The sequence below is a fragment of the Peromyscus eremicus genome, chromosome 1 (assembly GCF_949786415.1).
Source record: "Peromyscus eremicus chromosome 1, PerEre_H2_v1, whole genome shotgun sequence".
NCBI classification, from domain to species: Eukaryota; Metazoa; Chordata; class Mammalia; order Rodentia; family Cricetidae; genus Peromyscus; species Peromyscus eremicus.
The window spans coordinates 161377056-161392783 of NC_081416.1; the positions used below are offsets into that span (position 1 = coordinate 161377056).

The 15728-nt window shown below is 51.3% G+C and overlaps 2 protein-coding genes across 3 annotated transcripts in view; one reads left to right on the forward strand and one right to left on the reverse strand.

Moving 5' to 3' along the window:
• On the reverse strand, positions 1 to 10591 carry Syngr4 (synaptogyrin 4). 2 transcript variants are annotated; one of them, XM_059277298.1, is made up of 5 exons: positions 10254 to 10591; positions 9337 to 9537; positions 1614 to 1851; positions 517 to 656; positions 1 to 290 (listed from the first exon to the last, which is right to left on the reverse strand). In XM_059277298.1, exons 2-5 carry the CDS (start codon positions 9427 to 9429, stop codon positions 57 to 59), a joined length of 705 nt encoding a protein of 234 aa, XP_059133281.1. In that variant the 5' UTR covers positions 9430 to 9537; positions 10254 to 10591; the 3' UTR covers positions 1 to 56. The 2 variants fall into 2 exon arrangements, with proteins under 2 accessions (XP_059133281.1, XP_059133287.1); XM_059277304.1 differs by having other exon boundaries at positions 10416 to 10524.
• Tmem143 (transmembrane protein 143) overlaps positions 10555 to 15728 on the forward strand; it is a 20089-nt gene continuing 14915 nt past the window's right edge. Inside the window, exons 1-3 of the mRNA XM_059277154.1 lie at positions 10555 to 10868; positions 11188 to 11422; positions 12787 to 12891. Coding sequence (XP_059133137.1) covers positions 10846 to 10868; positions 11188 to 11422; positions 12787 to 12891 — 363 coding nt within the window. The 5' untranslated portion in view covers positions 10555 to 10845. The remainder of the gene's footprint in view (positions 10869 to 11187; positions 11423 to 12786; positions 12892 to 15728) is intronic.

A 15728-nucleotide genomic window follows, 5' to 3' on the forward strand; every position in this document is an offset into this window, starting at 1 on the left:
TTATTCAGAAACCCCTCAGAGGGAGAAGAGCTCTTTACTGATGTGGGTAAGGCTGTTCAGCTGTCTGGCATCATAGCCAGGCGAGGGCCCTTTGGGGTAGTCAGGTAGGGGGACAGGGCTGAGCTGGTGTAACTCACACTGTTGGGGCCTGTGGTGGGAGGGTTGACAGGGCTAATGGTGGATGATGGGGAGAGGGTGTTCAGCACCACACCACCCTCATCCAGGGAGCGCTTGTAGGGGACTGGAGCCTCATCTCGGAGGTCTTGGAAGGCCAGGTAGGCCTGGAATATCTGTGGGCAGGAAAGGGCAGGATTTAAGTCAGCTGGGATGGAACAGGGAAACCCAGGGACTGGCCTGGGGCATCTGCTCATTGCCCAACAGTGCCCAGTGACTGGGGATGCCAGAGGAAGGTAGACTTGGAGGATGACAGCAGAGACCCAGGTAGAGTCCTGGTCCTGGTCACCAAATGTACAGTCCTCCCACCCCACCCCAGAGGGTGCCAGGGCTTGTCCTCACCCAGACAGGGATGGAGAAGAAAGCAAAGGCAATGGCCGCCTTGGCGCTGCTGTTCCCCAAGAGGAAATGCTTGGACTTCGAGTGCTGCCACTGGCTGGCCAGGAAGCAGAAGGCCACAAACCAGACACCTGCCCAGAGGACTGGAGGGGCAAGGGAAGAAGAGAGGGGAAACATGCTGGGGCACAGGCAAGGGGTGCTCATCCAAGTCCCTCAAGTGTCCCCCAAAGTCAGCTTCTAACACAGAGCCGGAGCTACATGTGGTTCCTTCAACTTCATCAGTTCCCTTGGCCAGCCACATCTCATGTGCGCAGGGGCTATGAGTGAAGGGGTCCTTCCTAGAGGACAGCACCTTCTCACTGCAGAGGTTCTCTGACAGGAGCAGTCTCTGGCCCTGAGGTGCTGGGATTGGCTCCTGAGGAGGGGAAGAGAGGTAGTGTGAGGAGAGTCTGAGGGCCTGGGTATAAAGAAAGCATGGGCTGAGTGCTTTCTGTGTGCCGAGCCCTACAGATACTGTGGTATGATTACGGAGGCTGTGCTGTGCTTTGAAGCATAGGGCTTGCCTTCACTGGGCAGCCGTGGGTCAGTCACATGACTACCTCAGCCTTGGTTTCTCTTGGAAAATGAGAAGATGAGCAGGACTCACCCCCAGGGTTGCTCTTAGAACTGGAGGAGACAGGCTCATCCCTTGATGGTGTGCCTAACACTGGAAAGTGCTCAGCAGGTGTCCACATGACTGTAGGCACCCCTTAATTCATTCCACACCCAGAAACCCCTGCAAGGCAGAATCTTCATCCTAGCTTTCACTGAGGGTCCATGTGGCTCAGTGCTCTGAATCAAATTCCTGCCACGAGGTGGGCTCTTCAGGCTGTGTTTAGTGGGCCAGGGAGTGGAATGTGAGGGAAAAGCAGGTTGGGCTGGAGGCAGTGAGAGGACAGGGAGGAAGATGGACTAGGACACGCTTCTGGGGGAACCATGGAGTCAGACTCTCCCAGTGGAAGGACCAGCAGGCACAGGTTTGGTGGGGTGGGCCCAGGGCTGTGACCGTAGGCACTAGGGAGCCTGGGAGGGCTAGCTCTGCATGGTCGCGTGGGACTCACCAGCCAGGATGAAGTCCAAGAGCTGGAAGGCTGTCTTAAAGCGGCTGCCTGTGATGCGGCTCTCACGGGCGTCTAAGGCAAGGAAGACCAAGCAGCTGAGGAAGGACAGGAAGCCAGCTTCTACTGCGAAGCTGCAAGCCACGGGACTGCTGTTGAGGACGCAGCGGAGCTGAGGATTCTCTGTCCTGTTCTGGTAACCATCAGTTAGTAGGGAGGAAAAGATGACCAGGGAAAAGACCTGTGAACCACAAAGGACAGGGTGGAACCCAGTGCTTCCTCCAAGAGGCCTTCCCCTTGGGTGGACACCCTGGGTACTGGGCATTCTGCGACTGCCATTCCCGATACAGCCTCGGAGCCCTGTCTCTGCCCTTCATCTTCTTCCCTCCATCCAGGCTCTGGCCTCGCCTTTCCCTCCTCGTGCCAGCAGTCTCCCTCTGCTCTCCCGCCCGCCCACAGGCCCTCAAGGCTCCCCAGTGCCCCGGCAGTCCTAGCGCACCACCTTGGCCTCCTCCGACACACTCTTGTCTTAGCTAATGTCATCTCCGTCACCCATCCTTGTCTGTCCATCCTCTGCTGACACCACCCTTGTTCAGGGCACAAGACCTAATAAGAAGTGTCCTCCTCTCCTAGCTTTTCTGTGTCTCCCTCCTCTCCCTTCCACCCAGTGCTGAGGGCTGACACCAGGGCCTTGTCATGCTAGTCCAGCATTCTACCACTGAGCTCTGTGTTCAGCCCCAATTAATTTATTATTATTATTATCATTATCATTATAATCATTATTATTATTTGGTGTTTTGAGACAGGGTTTCTCTGTGTAGCCCTGGCTGTCCTAGAGCTCGCTGGCCTCGAACTCAAGAGATAGGCCTGCCTCTGACTCCCGAGTGCTGGGATTAAAGACATGTGCAAAAACTCACCAGCTCATTTTTCACTTTTTAAATTTATTCATTTAACGTGTATGGGTATTTTGTCTGTCTGTATGTCTGTGAACTACATGCATGCAGTGCCCATGGGGGAACTGGAGTTACAGATAGTTTGTAAGTCACCCTGTGTGTGTTGAGAATTGAACCTGGGACTTCTGGAAGAGCAGCTGAGTACTCATAACAGATGAGCCATTTTTTTCAGCCCAATTCATTTTTAAAAGATGTTAAATTATGCATGTTTGCCCATGTGTATGCTGTGTGTGTGCCTGCTTGCCTGTGGAAGCGAGAAGAAGTTATTGGATCGCCTGGAGCTGGAGTTATAGGTGGTTGTGAGCTAAGTGCTGGGACCCAAACTCAGGTTCTCTGCACAAGCAGCAAGCACTCTTAGCTGCCAAGCCATCTTCCAGCTCCCTCCTCCCCAATTCATTTGTTGAAATAAACTTGTGAAATAATCAAAATGTGCAAAGGCATAACAAACATCAGTACTGATTACAGAATTAAAATGTCAACCTTTTTACTTCAGGACTTTTTTCTTTGAGACAGGATTTCACAAGCAGCCCTGGCTGGCCTTGAGCTCATAGCCATCTTCCTGCCTCAGCCTCCCAAGTTCTGGGATTATAGGCATGGGACGCTACATTTAGTTTTTGCTTTAGAATTCTTAAGAAAGCAACCCAGCACTGCCTCGGTAGCTGCCCCACAGCTGTGCACCTGCCTTCTGTGATGTTATGCTGTAACCACACCATGACAGAGGCACTTTTCTGATAAAAAGATCTGAGGCACAGAGGACAAGGAAGCGGATGGATTTTTTTCAGCTAGTGAGCAGCAGAGCCTGGACGTGGACCCCAGCCGTGGAGCTCTTCACCTTTCCTAGTCTGCCTCATGCTGGATCCAGCCTTGAGAGCAGAGGTTCCTACTAGTGCAAATGTGTGAAAGACTGAAGCCCTGTCACACTGTAGTGTGGCAAGCCCTGTCTGTGTTAGGCCTAGAAGGAGCCCATGTGTGTCTACTGAGTAGAAAGTGAAGTTGGTTCAGGGGCCTTTCTTCATGAATGTTAAAGGATGAGAAGCAATGAGTACTGGGACCATTGCTTGGAGGGCTGTGAGCAGGGCAGGGCAGAGCAGAGCAGGGTAGGATCAGCTCTCAGCGTGGAAAAAGCCTTTGGGTGATGTAGAGTGGGCTGGAGGGGTAAGTCTGCATGCTGGGGAGTCAAGGCAGAGCAGAGTGGACAAGAGCTGAAGTTTGGGTGGAAACCAAAGTTCTGGGGCTGAATTAGGAAGTAATAATTTGAGATCTGGACCTTAAAGGAGTTTTGCAGGGCATGGTAGTGCATGCCTATAATCCGGTGCTTCTCAGGCTTCGTAATGCTGTGACCCTTTGATTCAAACTCCTCATGTTGTGGTGACCCCAAACCATAAAATTATTTTTGTTGCTATTTTATAACTGTAATTTTGCTACTGTTATCAATTGTAATGTAAGTATCTGATATGTAGGATATCTATGTAGGCAAAGACCTCAAAGACCTCAACATCAGACCTGAGGAGGTGTGAAAGATAAAATTCTCATTTGAACTTCTTTTTCAATTCTAAGAGATTTATTTTATGTATGTGAGTGCTTTGCCTGCATGTATGCATGTACACCGCTGGGGTCTCTCTGGTGCATTCGGGTCAGAAGGGGGCATTAGATCCCCTGGAACCGAAGTTAAGGATGGTTTTTGGATTTGGGTGCTCGGAGTTGAACTTGGGTCCTCTGGAAGAACAAGAGCCATCTCTCTAGCCCCTCATTAGAATTTCTTTGAGCATGGAAGGGTTCTAAGATAGCCAGGACCAGATTCAGGGACTGGAGAAGTTCTCTGGTCATGGGGCCAATGATCTAGATAAAGGGTAGGGGTGAGAGAGAAGTTCACAGAGCAGGTTGGTAGGAAGAACACAGCTCTGAGGAACGGAAACTGGATCTGTGATTGATGGGATAACTGTAAGCAATGGGGAACTGTGCAGAGGGAAACATGAAAACTTTGATAAGATCTGAACGCCCAGGGACAGGCTCTGCAGGGGTATGTGTATGTCTGCACCAGTGCAGGTGGGGCCTCCATAATGTGTGTGAGAGTAACTCTTCTTATGTCCTTTGGTGTGGGGGTATGAGGTAAAAGGCCAACCCTAAATTACCTGCCTTTGTCCTGTCTTCCCTTCTCTCTCTTTTGGCTATTGTTTTATAACCAAAATAACAAGTTTCTCTTCTTGCCAAGCACTTGATAGTCAAGTTCTTGAAGGAAGGCTGTAAGATGGTCTGGGACAGTGGTTCTCAACATTTCCTACATATCAGATATTTACATTACAAGAGTCATAACAGTAGCAAAATTACAGTTATGAAGTAGCAATGAAATAATTTCATGGTTGGGGTCATTGCAACATGAGGAACTATATTAAAGGGTCACAGCACTAAGAAGGTTGAGAACCACTAGTCTGGGAGCTAAGGATTTAGTCTTGAGGAAGTACCTTACACTGCTCACGGCAGGATGAGGCAGGGAAAGAACAGCCACCTCCCTGGAACTGTGTACCACATTATTCATTCACTTCTGTTTTCCAAGGTGATAAATCTACCACATTACAACACAGTAGGAGCCACATGTTTCTGACTCTGCAAAGCTGTGTGGATTTGAGCAAGTTATTTAGACCTTGAAACCTCAGTTTCCTAGTGTGTTTATGCTATGGAGAAGGGGAGTGGGGCTCAGGCCTAGTAAGTGCTCAGAACAATGGTGGTCCTCAGAACTCACCTAGGGAGAGGAAGCAGACCCTTAATGTTAGCTGCTCTAGGGTGGGGTTTGAGTCCAGCCCTGACTTCCAGGCCCCGGAGGCTGTTTGTCCATGGTGGAGCCTAGGGCGCTGGAAATATGGGGAGGGGCATCAACTAGCTGGGGATCCATTTCCTTGAAGCCTATGTCCAGCCTCTTTCTGCACCCTCCCTGGCTTGTCTCCAGGAAGGGAGCAAAGATTCATGAGTTAAGACACCAGCTGGCAAGAAGCATGGAGGACATGAATACCAGATGCTCAGAGACTCCCGCTGAGGAACCAGACCAGGGGAGGAAGAGGAAGGGGAGGGAGGATTGGTAGCACAGGCAAAGTCCCTGACCACAAGGTCTGGCAGGGCTGGCAGCTTTCCCCCTGCTTGCACTTGGCCATACCAGCTGGGCTCCCAGATCCCTCAATGCTTGCTTCCCCTTTCCAGGCATTGGAGACAGTGAGTGGATCTGAGTTTGACTCCTTCATCTGATGGGTAATGACCTTGACAAATCACTCAACCTCTGTCTGGGAGTCTCAGTTTCCCCTTGGATTATACATGTTAGTAGGTCCTTGTCATAGGTTGTGGTGAGGAGAGAAGGCACCAGGGAGTAGTGTGTGACAGTCATAATTCCTCTCTTCTCACAAGGAAGGACAGCGTGCACCAGCCCCTGTCATCCCAGGTTCCTCCAACCCTCTCCTCCCTCACAGTTGAGAGTTATTCCAGTGACAATGCTTGCTATTTAAGGAGAGCTCAGCACTTGCCAGCCCCCCGCTAGTCAGCATGTATGCATCGCCTTGTTTCATCTTCACAGCATCCTGCCCAGGAGCAGAGTGTTAGGACCCTTTAGTTACAGATGAGGACAGGGGTCAGAGAAGATGCTTTAGGCCACAGATCGGCTGACCATGTAAACTACTGAGCCAAAGGGGCATTTCTGGGAAGGAAAGGTGCTGCTGCTGCTGCTGCTGCTGCTTATGCCTGGGGCAGCCCAGCTAACAGGGTAGTGTGTCCCTCTGATGGACACATAGGTTAGGAAGGACTCAAAGCCAGGCCTTTTTGGACTGTTCCAGAGGACAGAGAGAAGGTACTCTGGATTGGGAACCTGGGGGAGACTTTGGAGTTTAATCCATGGAGAAGGACAAGAATGCCAGCTTCCCAGAGACTCTTACTGAGGAACCAGGCCAGAGGGTTGGTTTCTGCTCCCATGACCCTAATCAGAGCTCAGAACTGGGCTTCAGTTACCAGTTCTGTCCAGGGAAAACAAAAGTATAGGCTTATACCTATAATCCAGCACTTAGTGAGGCTGAAACAGGAGGCCAGCCTGGGCTAGGATACAGAATTAAGACCCTGTTTCAAACAACAAAAACAAACAAAAAGACACCCCAAACATAAAACGATGGACAGAATGTGTGGGGGCACAAACTCGAGAGATGGGTCAGTGGTTAAGAGAGCATACTGCATGTGATGATTTGAATGGGAATGGCCCCACAGGCTGATATGTTTGATTTTGTTTGCTTTGTTTTGAGACAGGGTCTCTCTATGTAGTTTTGGCTGTCTTGGAGCTTGCTATGTAAACCAGGCTGGCTTTGAACTAACAGAGCTCCTCCTGCCTCTGCCTCCTGAGTGCTGGGATTAGTGATGTGTGCCACCATGCCTTGGCCAGGCTCATATATTTGAATGCTTGGTCCCCAGGTGGTGGAACTGTTGGTAACGATTAGGAGGTGTGACCTTGTTGGAGGAGGTGTGTCACTAGGGGTGGACTTCGAGGTTTCAAAAGCCCTTGCCATTCCAGTTTGTTCCCTTTCTGCCTCTACCTTGCAGATAAGAAGTAAGCTCTCAGCACTGCTCCAGCACCATGCTTGCATGCCTGCTTGCTGCCATGCTCCTGCCATGCTGGTCATGGACTCACCCTCCGAAACGCCAAGCAAGCTCCCAGCTAAATGCTTTCTTTCATGAGTTGCCTTGGTTATGGTGTCTCTTCACAGCAATGGAACAGTAACTAAGATGCTTGCAGAGGATCCCAGGGTCCAGTTCTAGAAGCCACAACAGGTGGCCCACAACCAGCTCTCACTGACTTCCACATGATCTAACACCCTCTAGCCTCACCAGCGCCTGCATGCATGAGGTGCGCGTAAACTCACGAAGGCACATACATTCACATAATTTAAAACATCTTTTAAAAAGAAAAGGAGCGGGGGCTGGAGAGATGGCTCAGCGGTTAAGAACACTGGCTGCTCTTCCAGAGGTCCTGAGTTCAATCCCAGCAACCACATGGTGGCTTACAACCATCTATAATGAGATCTGGTGCCCTCTTCTGGCCTGCAGATATACATGCAGACAGAATAGTGCATACATAAATAAATAAATCTTTAAAAAAAGAAAAAAGAAAAGGAGCAGGGATGGGGTGGGGTGGGGATTTAGCTCAGAGGTAGAGCGCTTGCCTAGCAAACACAAGGCCCCGGGTTTGGTCCTTAGCTCTGGGAAAACAAAAAAGAAAAAAGAGAGAAGGAGCGGGCGGTGATGGCGCACACCTTTAATCCCAGCATTTACTCGGGAGGCAGAGCCAGGCGGATCTCTGTGAGTTTGAGGCCAGCCTGGTCTACAGAGTGAGATCCAGGAGAGGCTCCAAAACTATACAGAGAAACCCTGTCTCGAAAAACCAAAAAAGAAAGAAAAAAAGAGAGAGAGAGAGAAGGAAGAAGTGCAGGTTAAACCCATAGGCATAGATAGATGACTCTTGGACTGATGTTCAGAGAAAGGCAGTGATTGGTTCAATGTCAAGGTTATACACAGCATGACTGGGCTGAATGAGGATTTTGCTCCCAGTGTCCAGAATCTTTGGGAATATAGTAGTGATTTTTTGTTTGTTTTTATTTTTTGAGACTGGGTTTCTCTGTGTAGCTTTACGCCTTTCCTGGAACTCACTCTGTAGCCCCGACTGGCCTCAAATTCACAGAGATCCGTCTGCCTCTGCCTCCCGAGTGCTAGGATTAAAGGCATGTGCCACCACCGCCTGGCAACCTTTTTCTTTTTTCTTTTTTTTTCGAGACAGGGTTTCTCTGTGTAGCTTTGCGCCTTTCCTGGATCTCACTCTGTAGCCCAGGCTGGCCTCGAACTCACAGAGATCCACCTGGCTCTGCCTCCCAAGTGCTGGGATTAAAGGCATGTGCCACCACTGCCTGGCTACCTTTTTCTTTTTTAAATAGATCTAATCCCCACCAAAGAAATGGAAAATGAATGGGTCCTGGCATCTCATAGTATGCAGTGGTACTGCCCATTTCTGTGTTAACCTTAATGGATGCTGGTTAGTGGAACTTTCTGGCATGATGAAAATGTCCTGAATATATGCTGTCCAATTGGAAAGCTACAAGGTACATGTGGCAGCTAAGCACCTGAAATATGGCCACACTGAATGTAGAATGCCCATCTGAATTTAATTACTTGGAATTGGAGTAGCTCATGTGGCTTATGGCTACCCCACTGGACAAGCAGTCTTCACTGATTCCATTCATAAAATTATGGGGTTTTTTTGAGGGGGGTATTTTTCTTCTTTTTTTTTTTTTTTTGGTTTTTCGAGACAGGGTTTCTCTGTGTAGCTTTGCGCCTTTCCTGGAACTCACTTGGTAGTCCAGGCTGGCCTCGAACTCACAGAGATCCGCCTGGCTCTGCCTCCCGAGTGCTGGGATTAAAGGCGTGCGCCACCACCGCCCGGCCTTTTCTTCTCTTTTGAAGGGTTCTTTTTCACTTTTTTCTTTTTATTATACTGTAACCAAAGCTGGCCTCAAACTCATGACAGTCCTCCCACAGTCTCTCATGGGACTTGTAAATCATGCCCCAACCGTTGGGCTCTTTCTTGTGATGAGTTAACTGGTGTTGAACATGGCTAAGGCATGACCAGATACCCAGTAAAGGGTGGCTTCAGCCTTTGCCTCCCGTTTGCTTGTTCCCGTCTGACCCCATCCGACTCCTCCCTTTGTTCCCGGATCTGAGAACTGATCTCTCCCGTGTCCTGACCCCCAGGGTCTCACCCCTCCGCAGATCCTCGAGATGCTCTTTGGTCTCCTCAGAAAGCGCACTGTCTCACTGTCCGCCAGGTCCTGCAGGCTTTCGGGAAGATGCATGGTGGCTGCTCTTCTTTGGGTGTCCTGGGAGGTAGGGGCACGGGTGTCGGGTGCTTGCTCGGCGGCACCACTGCCTGTGTGCTTCACGCCCACCCCAGAGCTCAACAGCTGCAAGACAACACAAATGGGAATGTCAGAGTCGGGGTGCTGGGAGCGGGGAACACTGGCCCAGGTGGGGTGGAGGCTGGCAGGGCTCTTAGGAGTCAGCCTCTGGCGTGAAGGGAGGGCTGGGTGTCCAGAGGTGGGAGCCCGTATGAGACTGAAGGTCCCCTGAACTGGAGCACAGGATAAGGGTACTACTGAGGATTCCCAAGGTGGGGATGGATGGACCGAGGGACGTTTGGAGCCTTAGGGACAGAGGGGAATAGGGTGAAGGGGCTGCTTCAGTTTTCGGTAGTCAGGAATACGGGGTGAGAAACTGCTGGGAGGTCCCGGGTGCTGGGGATAAGGGATGATAGGGTATGGGCAGGTTCTGGGAATGGTAACACAGCTTAAAAGGCTGCCTCACGTCCTGGAAGTGGGAAGTGTAACGTGAAGGACTACTGAAGGCCTCAGGAGCTGATAAGGAGCCAGAGGGTTCTGCGGGCCCTGGGTATTGGGAATACAGGATGAGGGTGAAGTCCGAGGGTTAGGGACCCCAGGACGGGCGACACTAGTGAGGAGGGCTGCTGACAGGAGTCCCCGAGGGAGTGTAGCTCCCTTGGCACAGAAGGCCACGGGGAGTCCAGGCAGATTATCCGAGTTGTTCCCTGACTTGGGTCACTTCCCACAACATGGGCCCGGCGTAGGCTTTAGCTGTCTCGGGAAGACACATTGTCTCATACTGAGGTCTGGTCTGTGAAGTCTTGGGCGCGGCGACCTTCTCCCAACAGGGGCCTCCCCTCCAGGGGCGCCGGGAGGAAGTGCTGAGACCCCGGGGGGACGCTGCCTGAGGAGGGCCAGGGCCAGCGGTCGCCTCTGGGAGGGGGACTCTTCCGTTGGCCTGCCCTGCTCTCCTGCTCCGGGTCGCCACCTCCAGCTTCCTTTTGGGTCCTCTTTTTCCCGCCTTTTCCGTTCTCTACAGGCGATTGGCTGCCGCTAAGCCCCGCCCCTTTCTTTTCCACCTATCCGAGCTTGACGAGCGAATGGGCGTGGCCTCGACAGACGTTGGGCGGGTCGCCGTTGGCCCGGCGCGCGCTCGAGGGCGCGACCCCGCCTCAGCCTCCGGACTTGCCCTTTGAAGTCGCGGACCGGGCGAGCTTCTTGGGCGCGTGCGCATCACCTAAACAAAGATGAGCGGCGAAGCATGCGCAGTCGAGATAAAGGCGCTTTAAAAATTTTTTTTCCAAGACCCAGGCTTTGCGCATGCGTCTTATTGCTTGCTGAAGCCTATCCTCTGGGCCCAGAACCTCTTCCTACACATGCGCAGAAGGCTCAATGACAGTCGCGTGCCGGCTAAGGTGAGGGGAGGGTGGGGAAATTGCATGGCCCAGGGAGGACGACCCACACCCGCTCTTAACTTTTCCTGGTTTCTCAACACTCCTGAGATCCACCTTGCTGTCAAAGCTCCGCAGAGACCACCTGCACCGCTACAGGGTCCCCGGGCCTGCAGAACGCTCCAAACTACGACCTCTGACCCTAGCCTGGAACCCACCTAAATGTGCAGTGTAGAAGGACACCGACAAAAAAGATTAGCCAGGGACTGTGCCCTGAAGGGCGGGGTGTGTGGAGGTGCTACCTCCAACTGACCTTTGACACCCCTCATTTGCTTATGTTTAGGCTCTGGGAAAGGGGGCTGGCCATGCTGCCTGTGACCTGGTGGGGGTCCAAGGTCCGAGTATGGTCCCTGGTGCCTGCTGTCCTCGGGACTCCCCGGGCTCTGTCGTCCCTGGCGAACAGGATGGGGGTGTACCGAAAGATGTGGAACCCCACGGAGCCCCGAGACTGGGCCCAGCAGTACCGCGAGCGCTTCATTCCCTTCTCCAAGGAGCAGCTGCTCCGCCTCCTGATCCAGGTACTGCCCACCAGGTCTAAGAGCCTGGGGACTACAATTTCCAGCCGGCCTTGCGACTGCACCACTATACCTGCTATTGAGGACTGCTCTGGCGCCTCCTGAGAGTTGTAGTTCTTGGTCCCTTAGCATTCCTAGTGGTTGCCAGAAGAGTTGGAACGCAGGGGCAAGCATTCCAAGATGAGATGCCTAAGGAACTCCGGACCCGAGCTTCTTCCGGGGCCTTGAACAGGCACTCTGGGACCTGAGTTTTCCCCCTTGAAATAGATAGAACTATCACCCCCATTACTTTCTACTACGTAATAAAACTGTACCCACAAAGCCGTAATCATAATTATCACACTTTGAGTTCTTACCCTGCGGCACTGTGCTACATGTTTGTAATGTATAGAACCATCAGAACAACCCAGTAAGAAAGAGACCACCGCCATCCCATTTTACAGGTGAGGCAAAAGCGAGTGACCCATCCGAGGGTACAGGTAGTGACTCCTGCTTGCTTGACTCTGAGTGAATGCTTTACCTCATCCTTGATCTGTTCCAGAGTTTGAGCTCTCAGCCCACCATCACCGTCAGACCGTCCATTGTTGAAGATGATCATTCATTAATGTAACAGTTATTTATTGAACACCTGCTGTGTATGCCAAGTCCTGTGCTAGACTTTATATGCACGTGTGCATATATGATCTCATTAAAATTTCCCCTACTTGGGCTGGGAATATGGCTTAGCAGTTAAGAGAATTTGTTACTCTTGTAGAAGGCCTAAGTTCTGTTTCTAGCACCCATGTGGTAGTTTACAACTGTCCATAGATCCAGTGCCCTCTTCTGACCACAGCTGGCAGTAGGCACACACGTGGTATATATATATTTTTTTTTTCAAAACACACATACACAATAAATAAATTCTCCATAGCCATCTGCTCATGAGAAAACTGAAGCTCAGGTAGGTTTGGACATTTGTCTGGATAATGGACATCTTCATATGGTGCCCTGGAGCCAGATGGACCTATCATGACCCTCAGCCAATGGCTTCACTGAGCCTCAGTTTCCCCCTTTGAAAAACTGGAGTTCTAATTCCATCAACGCTGTCCTTTCTCTGGGGGATGATGTTCTGCTGAGAAAGAGAAGCTGCCACATGGCACACGTACTGTGAGTGTGCGAAGTCAGAGGCACAGCAGGTGCCCATCCTCTGGCTCTTGAAGCCTCTGCTTTTTCCCTGTGCTATGCTAGATCTGTACAATTGCCCAAATCAGTTTTTAAATAAAAAATTTAAAAGCCCAGAATTCCCGTTCTGTATGTGGGTTGCCATGAAAGGGTTTCTCTGAAGGAAGAGGAAAGAGGCTTAACTAGGTTTTCTTTCTGGGTGCCAGGAGTTCCACTCCAGCCCAGCAGAGAGAACAGCTTTGGAGGCGTTCTTAGCTCACGTGGACTTCTGTACCCTGTTTCACTACCATCGGCTCCTGGCCAGGCTGCAGGTGAGGATGGCCGTCCAGTCTTGTCATGCATGTTTGCTCTTTGTTTATACATAGTGACTGACACATGCTTGGAGCCTGGCTCTCCTTTAAGTTCTGAGGACAGACCAGGACAGATGTAGCCATACCCTCATGGAGCTGGCATTTCAGATGGGGAGCCAGGAAGTAAAATGAATGTAAAATATGATGTCTGGTTGTGGGTTCTGCAGGGAGAAGGAACTTAGGTCTGTCTTTCTTTTCTCTCTCTCTGTCTCTCTCTCTGTGTCTCTCTCTTTCTCTCTCTCTCTCTCTCTTTTTCTCTGTCGCTCCCCCCCCCTCTCTCTCTCTCTCTCTGTCACTCCCTCTCTTTCCCTCTCTCTCCCTCTCTCTCCCTCTCTCTCTCTCTCTCTCTCTCTCTCTCTCTCTCTCTCTCTCTGTCTCTGTCTGTCTGTCTCTCTCTCTCTCTCTCTCTCTCTCAAAATGAGACACCATCTTACTACATAGACCTGGCTGGCCAGAATCTATGTAGACCAGGCTGTCCTTGAACTCACGGAGACCCACCCGCTTCTGCCTCCTCTGTGCTGGCATTAGAGGTGTGTGCCAGTGTGCCTGGAGGAAGTTAGCTATTTGAGCAGCTTGCTGGACTGCGGAGAATGATTGGAAGACTCGGTCTGTAGTGAAGGGGAGGCTTTGGAGGGATATGTGGTTCTGAGACTAAGAGAAGTAGTGTTTCAGACCAGGATATGGTAGCAGAAATACTGTCGGTTGGGTGTTTTACACACTAGTGTTTATCCTCAGGGACATCAGGCTCTAAAAAAGCTCAAAGTCAGCCGGGCGGGGGTGGCGTACGCCTTTGATCCCAGCACTCGGGAGGCAGAGCCAGGCGGATCTCTGTGAGTTCGAGGCCAGCCTGGTCTACCAAGTGAGTCCTAGGAAAGGCGCAAAGCTACACAGAGAAACCCTGTCTCGAAAAACCAAAAAAAAAAAAAAAAAAAAAAAAAAAAGCTCAAAGTGTCCGGGATCTAGGGTCTAATGGGGTGCTTCCTCATTCACACCTGAGGCTCTCAGCCTTGTCCTCACATGTGGGAGGGTTGAGTAAGAGCTCTGTGGTCTCAGAGGATTTTGATCTCCATGAGGGCTCTATCCTCACCACCTCAGTCTAAGCTGTTAATGCCATGTTTTGGCCTAGAGGCGACCTTTTTCCTCTAGCTCTTTCGTAGATGATACAGAGCTGAATAGTTTAGGCACAGCCATAGGTTACCGTGACAGCCAAGGTCACTTGAAGTAGTTAAGGCTGCAGGTCAACGGGATGCTCACCATGAAGGATATCCCTAGGTTAGGCTTCCTCCCCACCAGCTGGTGAGGGGTTGAACTTCCTTGAGATGTCCGAGGTTGGGACCCCACAGACTGCTGAGTTGCCTCCACACTCCAGCTGTCCTCCTTGCCTTGAACAACAACATCATCAACCCTTCAGAGCCCAGGTGCACTGCGTCCTGCAGCAGCCCGCTCGCTTGTGCAGACAAAAAGCCAGGCTCAGGGAGGACCTGGGAATGTTCAAGGTCACAGGGGTCACAAGTACAGGCTCAGTCCCAGGCCTCCTCACCTGCCGCTGTGTTCTGTCATTGGGACACATGTGGCTTCTAAAGGTAGAGTTTTTGGTTTTTGTTCAAAATTTTTTGCTATGTAAAGTTTACTCTCCTTTCTCCCTTCCTTTGATATGGGGTCTCTGTGTGTAGCCCTGGCTGGCCTTGAGCTCACAGAGCTCTGCCTGCCTGCCTGCCTGCCTGCCTCTGTCTCTGCCTCCTGAGTGCTGTCGTTAAATGCATGTACCACCGTGCCTGGCCCTGCTATGTACATTTTGAAATAATTGAGCTGCAGAATGGAATATGAGTATACCCCTATTGATGGGGCAGATTTCCTGGTCAGGGGCTAGGAGGCAGAGGTACTTAGGCTGGTGCTGTGCACACTCCCCCACCTCCTGAAACAAAAAGCAATAGAGGAGGATTTGCGCAGGTCAGTGTGAGCAGGCTCCCTCTGGTGGCCTCTTAGTAAACAGAGGGTAAAGGCATACTGAAGTCCTGTGACCACAGCCCCAGTCACTGGTCCTGTGCCCCAGCCTGTTGGACAGTCTCCAGAATGTGGGAAGTGGAGGTGGTGAGGGGGACCTTGCAGGTGGAGATACTGCTGGCCTCAGGTTCTCCTAGCTGTGTCATAGCTGTGTGCCCAGATCAGCTTCAGACGTAGTTAGATCCTGGGTCTCCTCTGAACATAGTGTGTTCAGGACTGCTTTATGCTGGGGCTGTGGCAGGGAAGGTGGTGAATGGGCAGCATTTGGGCCCTGCTGGGGATAGCCTGAAACTGCATGACGTCAGCTCTGGGTTGCGCAAGCCTTGGACTCAGGTAGGAGGCCCCAGGACGTGGTTCCACCAGACAGCCATTGCCCTTTATTCTCTAGCAATGTGAGGCTTCACTGAGCCTTCCCATCAGGCCTGTAGCTGCCCTCAGGGGCTGAGTGTGAATGGTGGGGACAGGCAAGAGTTAGAGCCACCTGTGGGTGGAGAGCGACTGTGGTCTGTGTAGCTTGTGAAGCTGGCTGTGACTGCACGGAGGTGAGTATGCAGATTCTGAAATGGTGCCTCCTGCAGCTTGGCAAGACCCACTGTTGCAGCAACTGACCTCATGGGGTTTTTAAGTTTAAACTTGCAGGGACCAAGTCTGGTAGTGCACTCCTATAACCCCAGTGTTGGGAGGTTGATGATCATGGGTTCAAGGTCAGGCTTGGCTACATAAATCTGTTTCAAAAAACCAAGCAGGACCAATGGCCCATTTATAAGGGTGCTGGCCACTGAGCCTGGTAACCT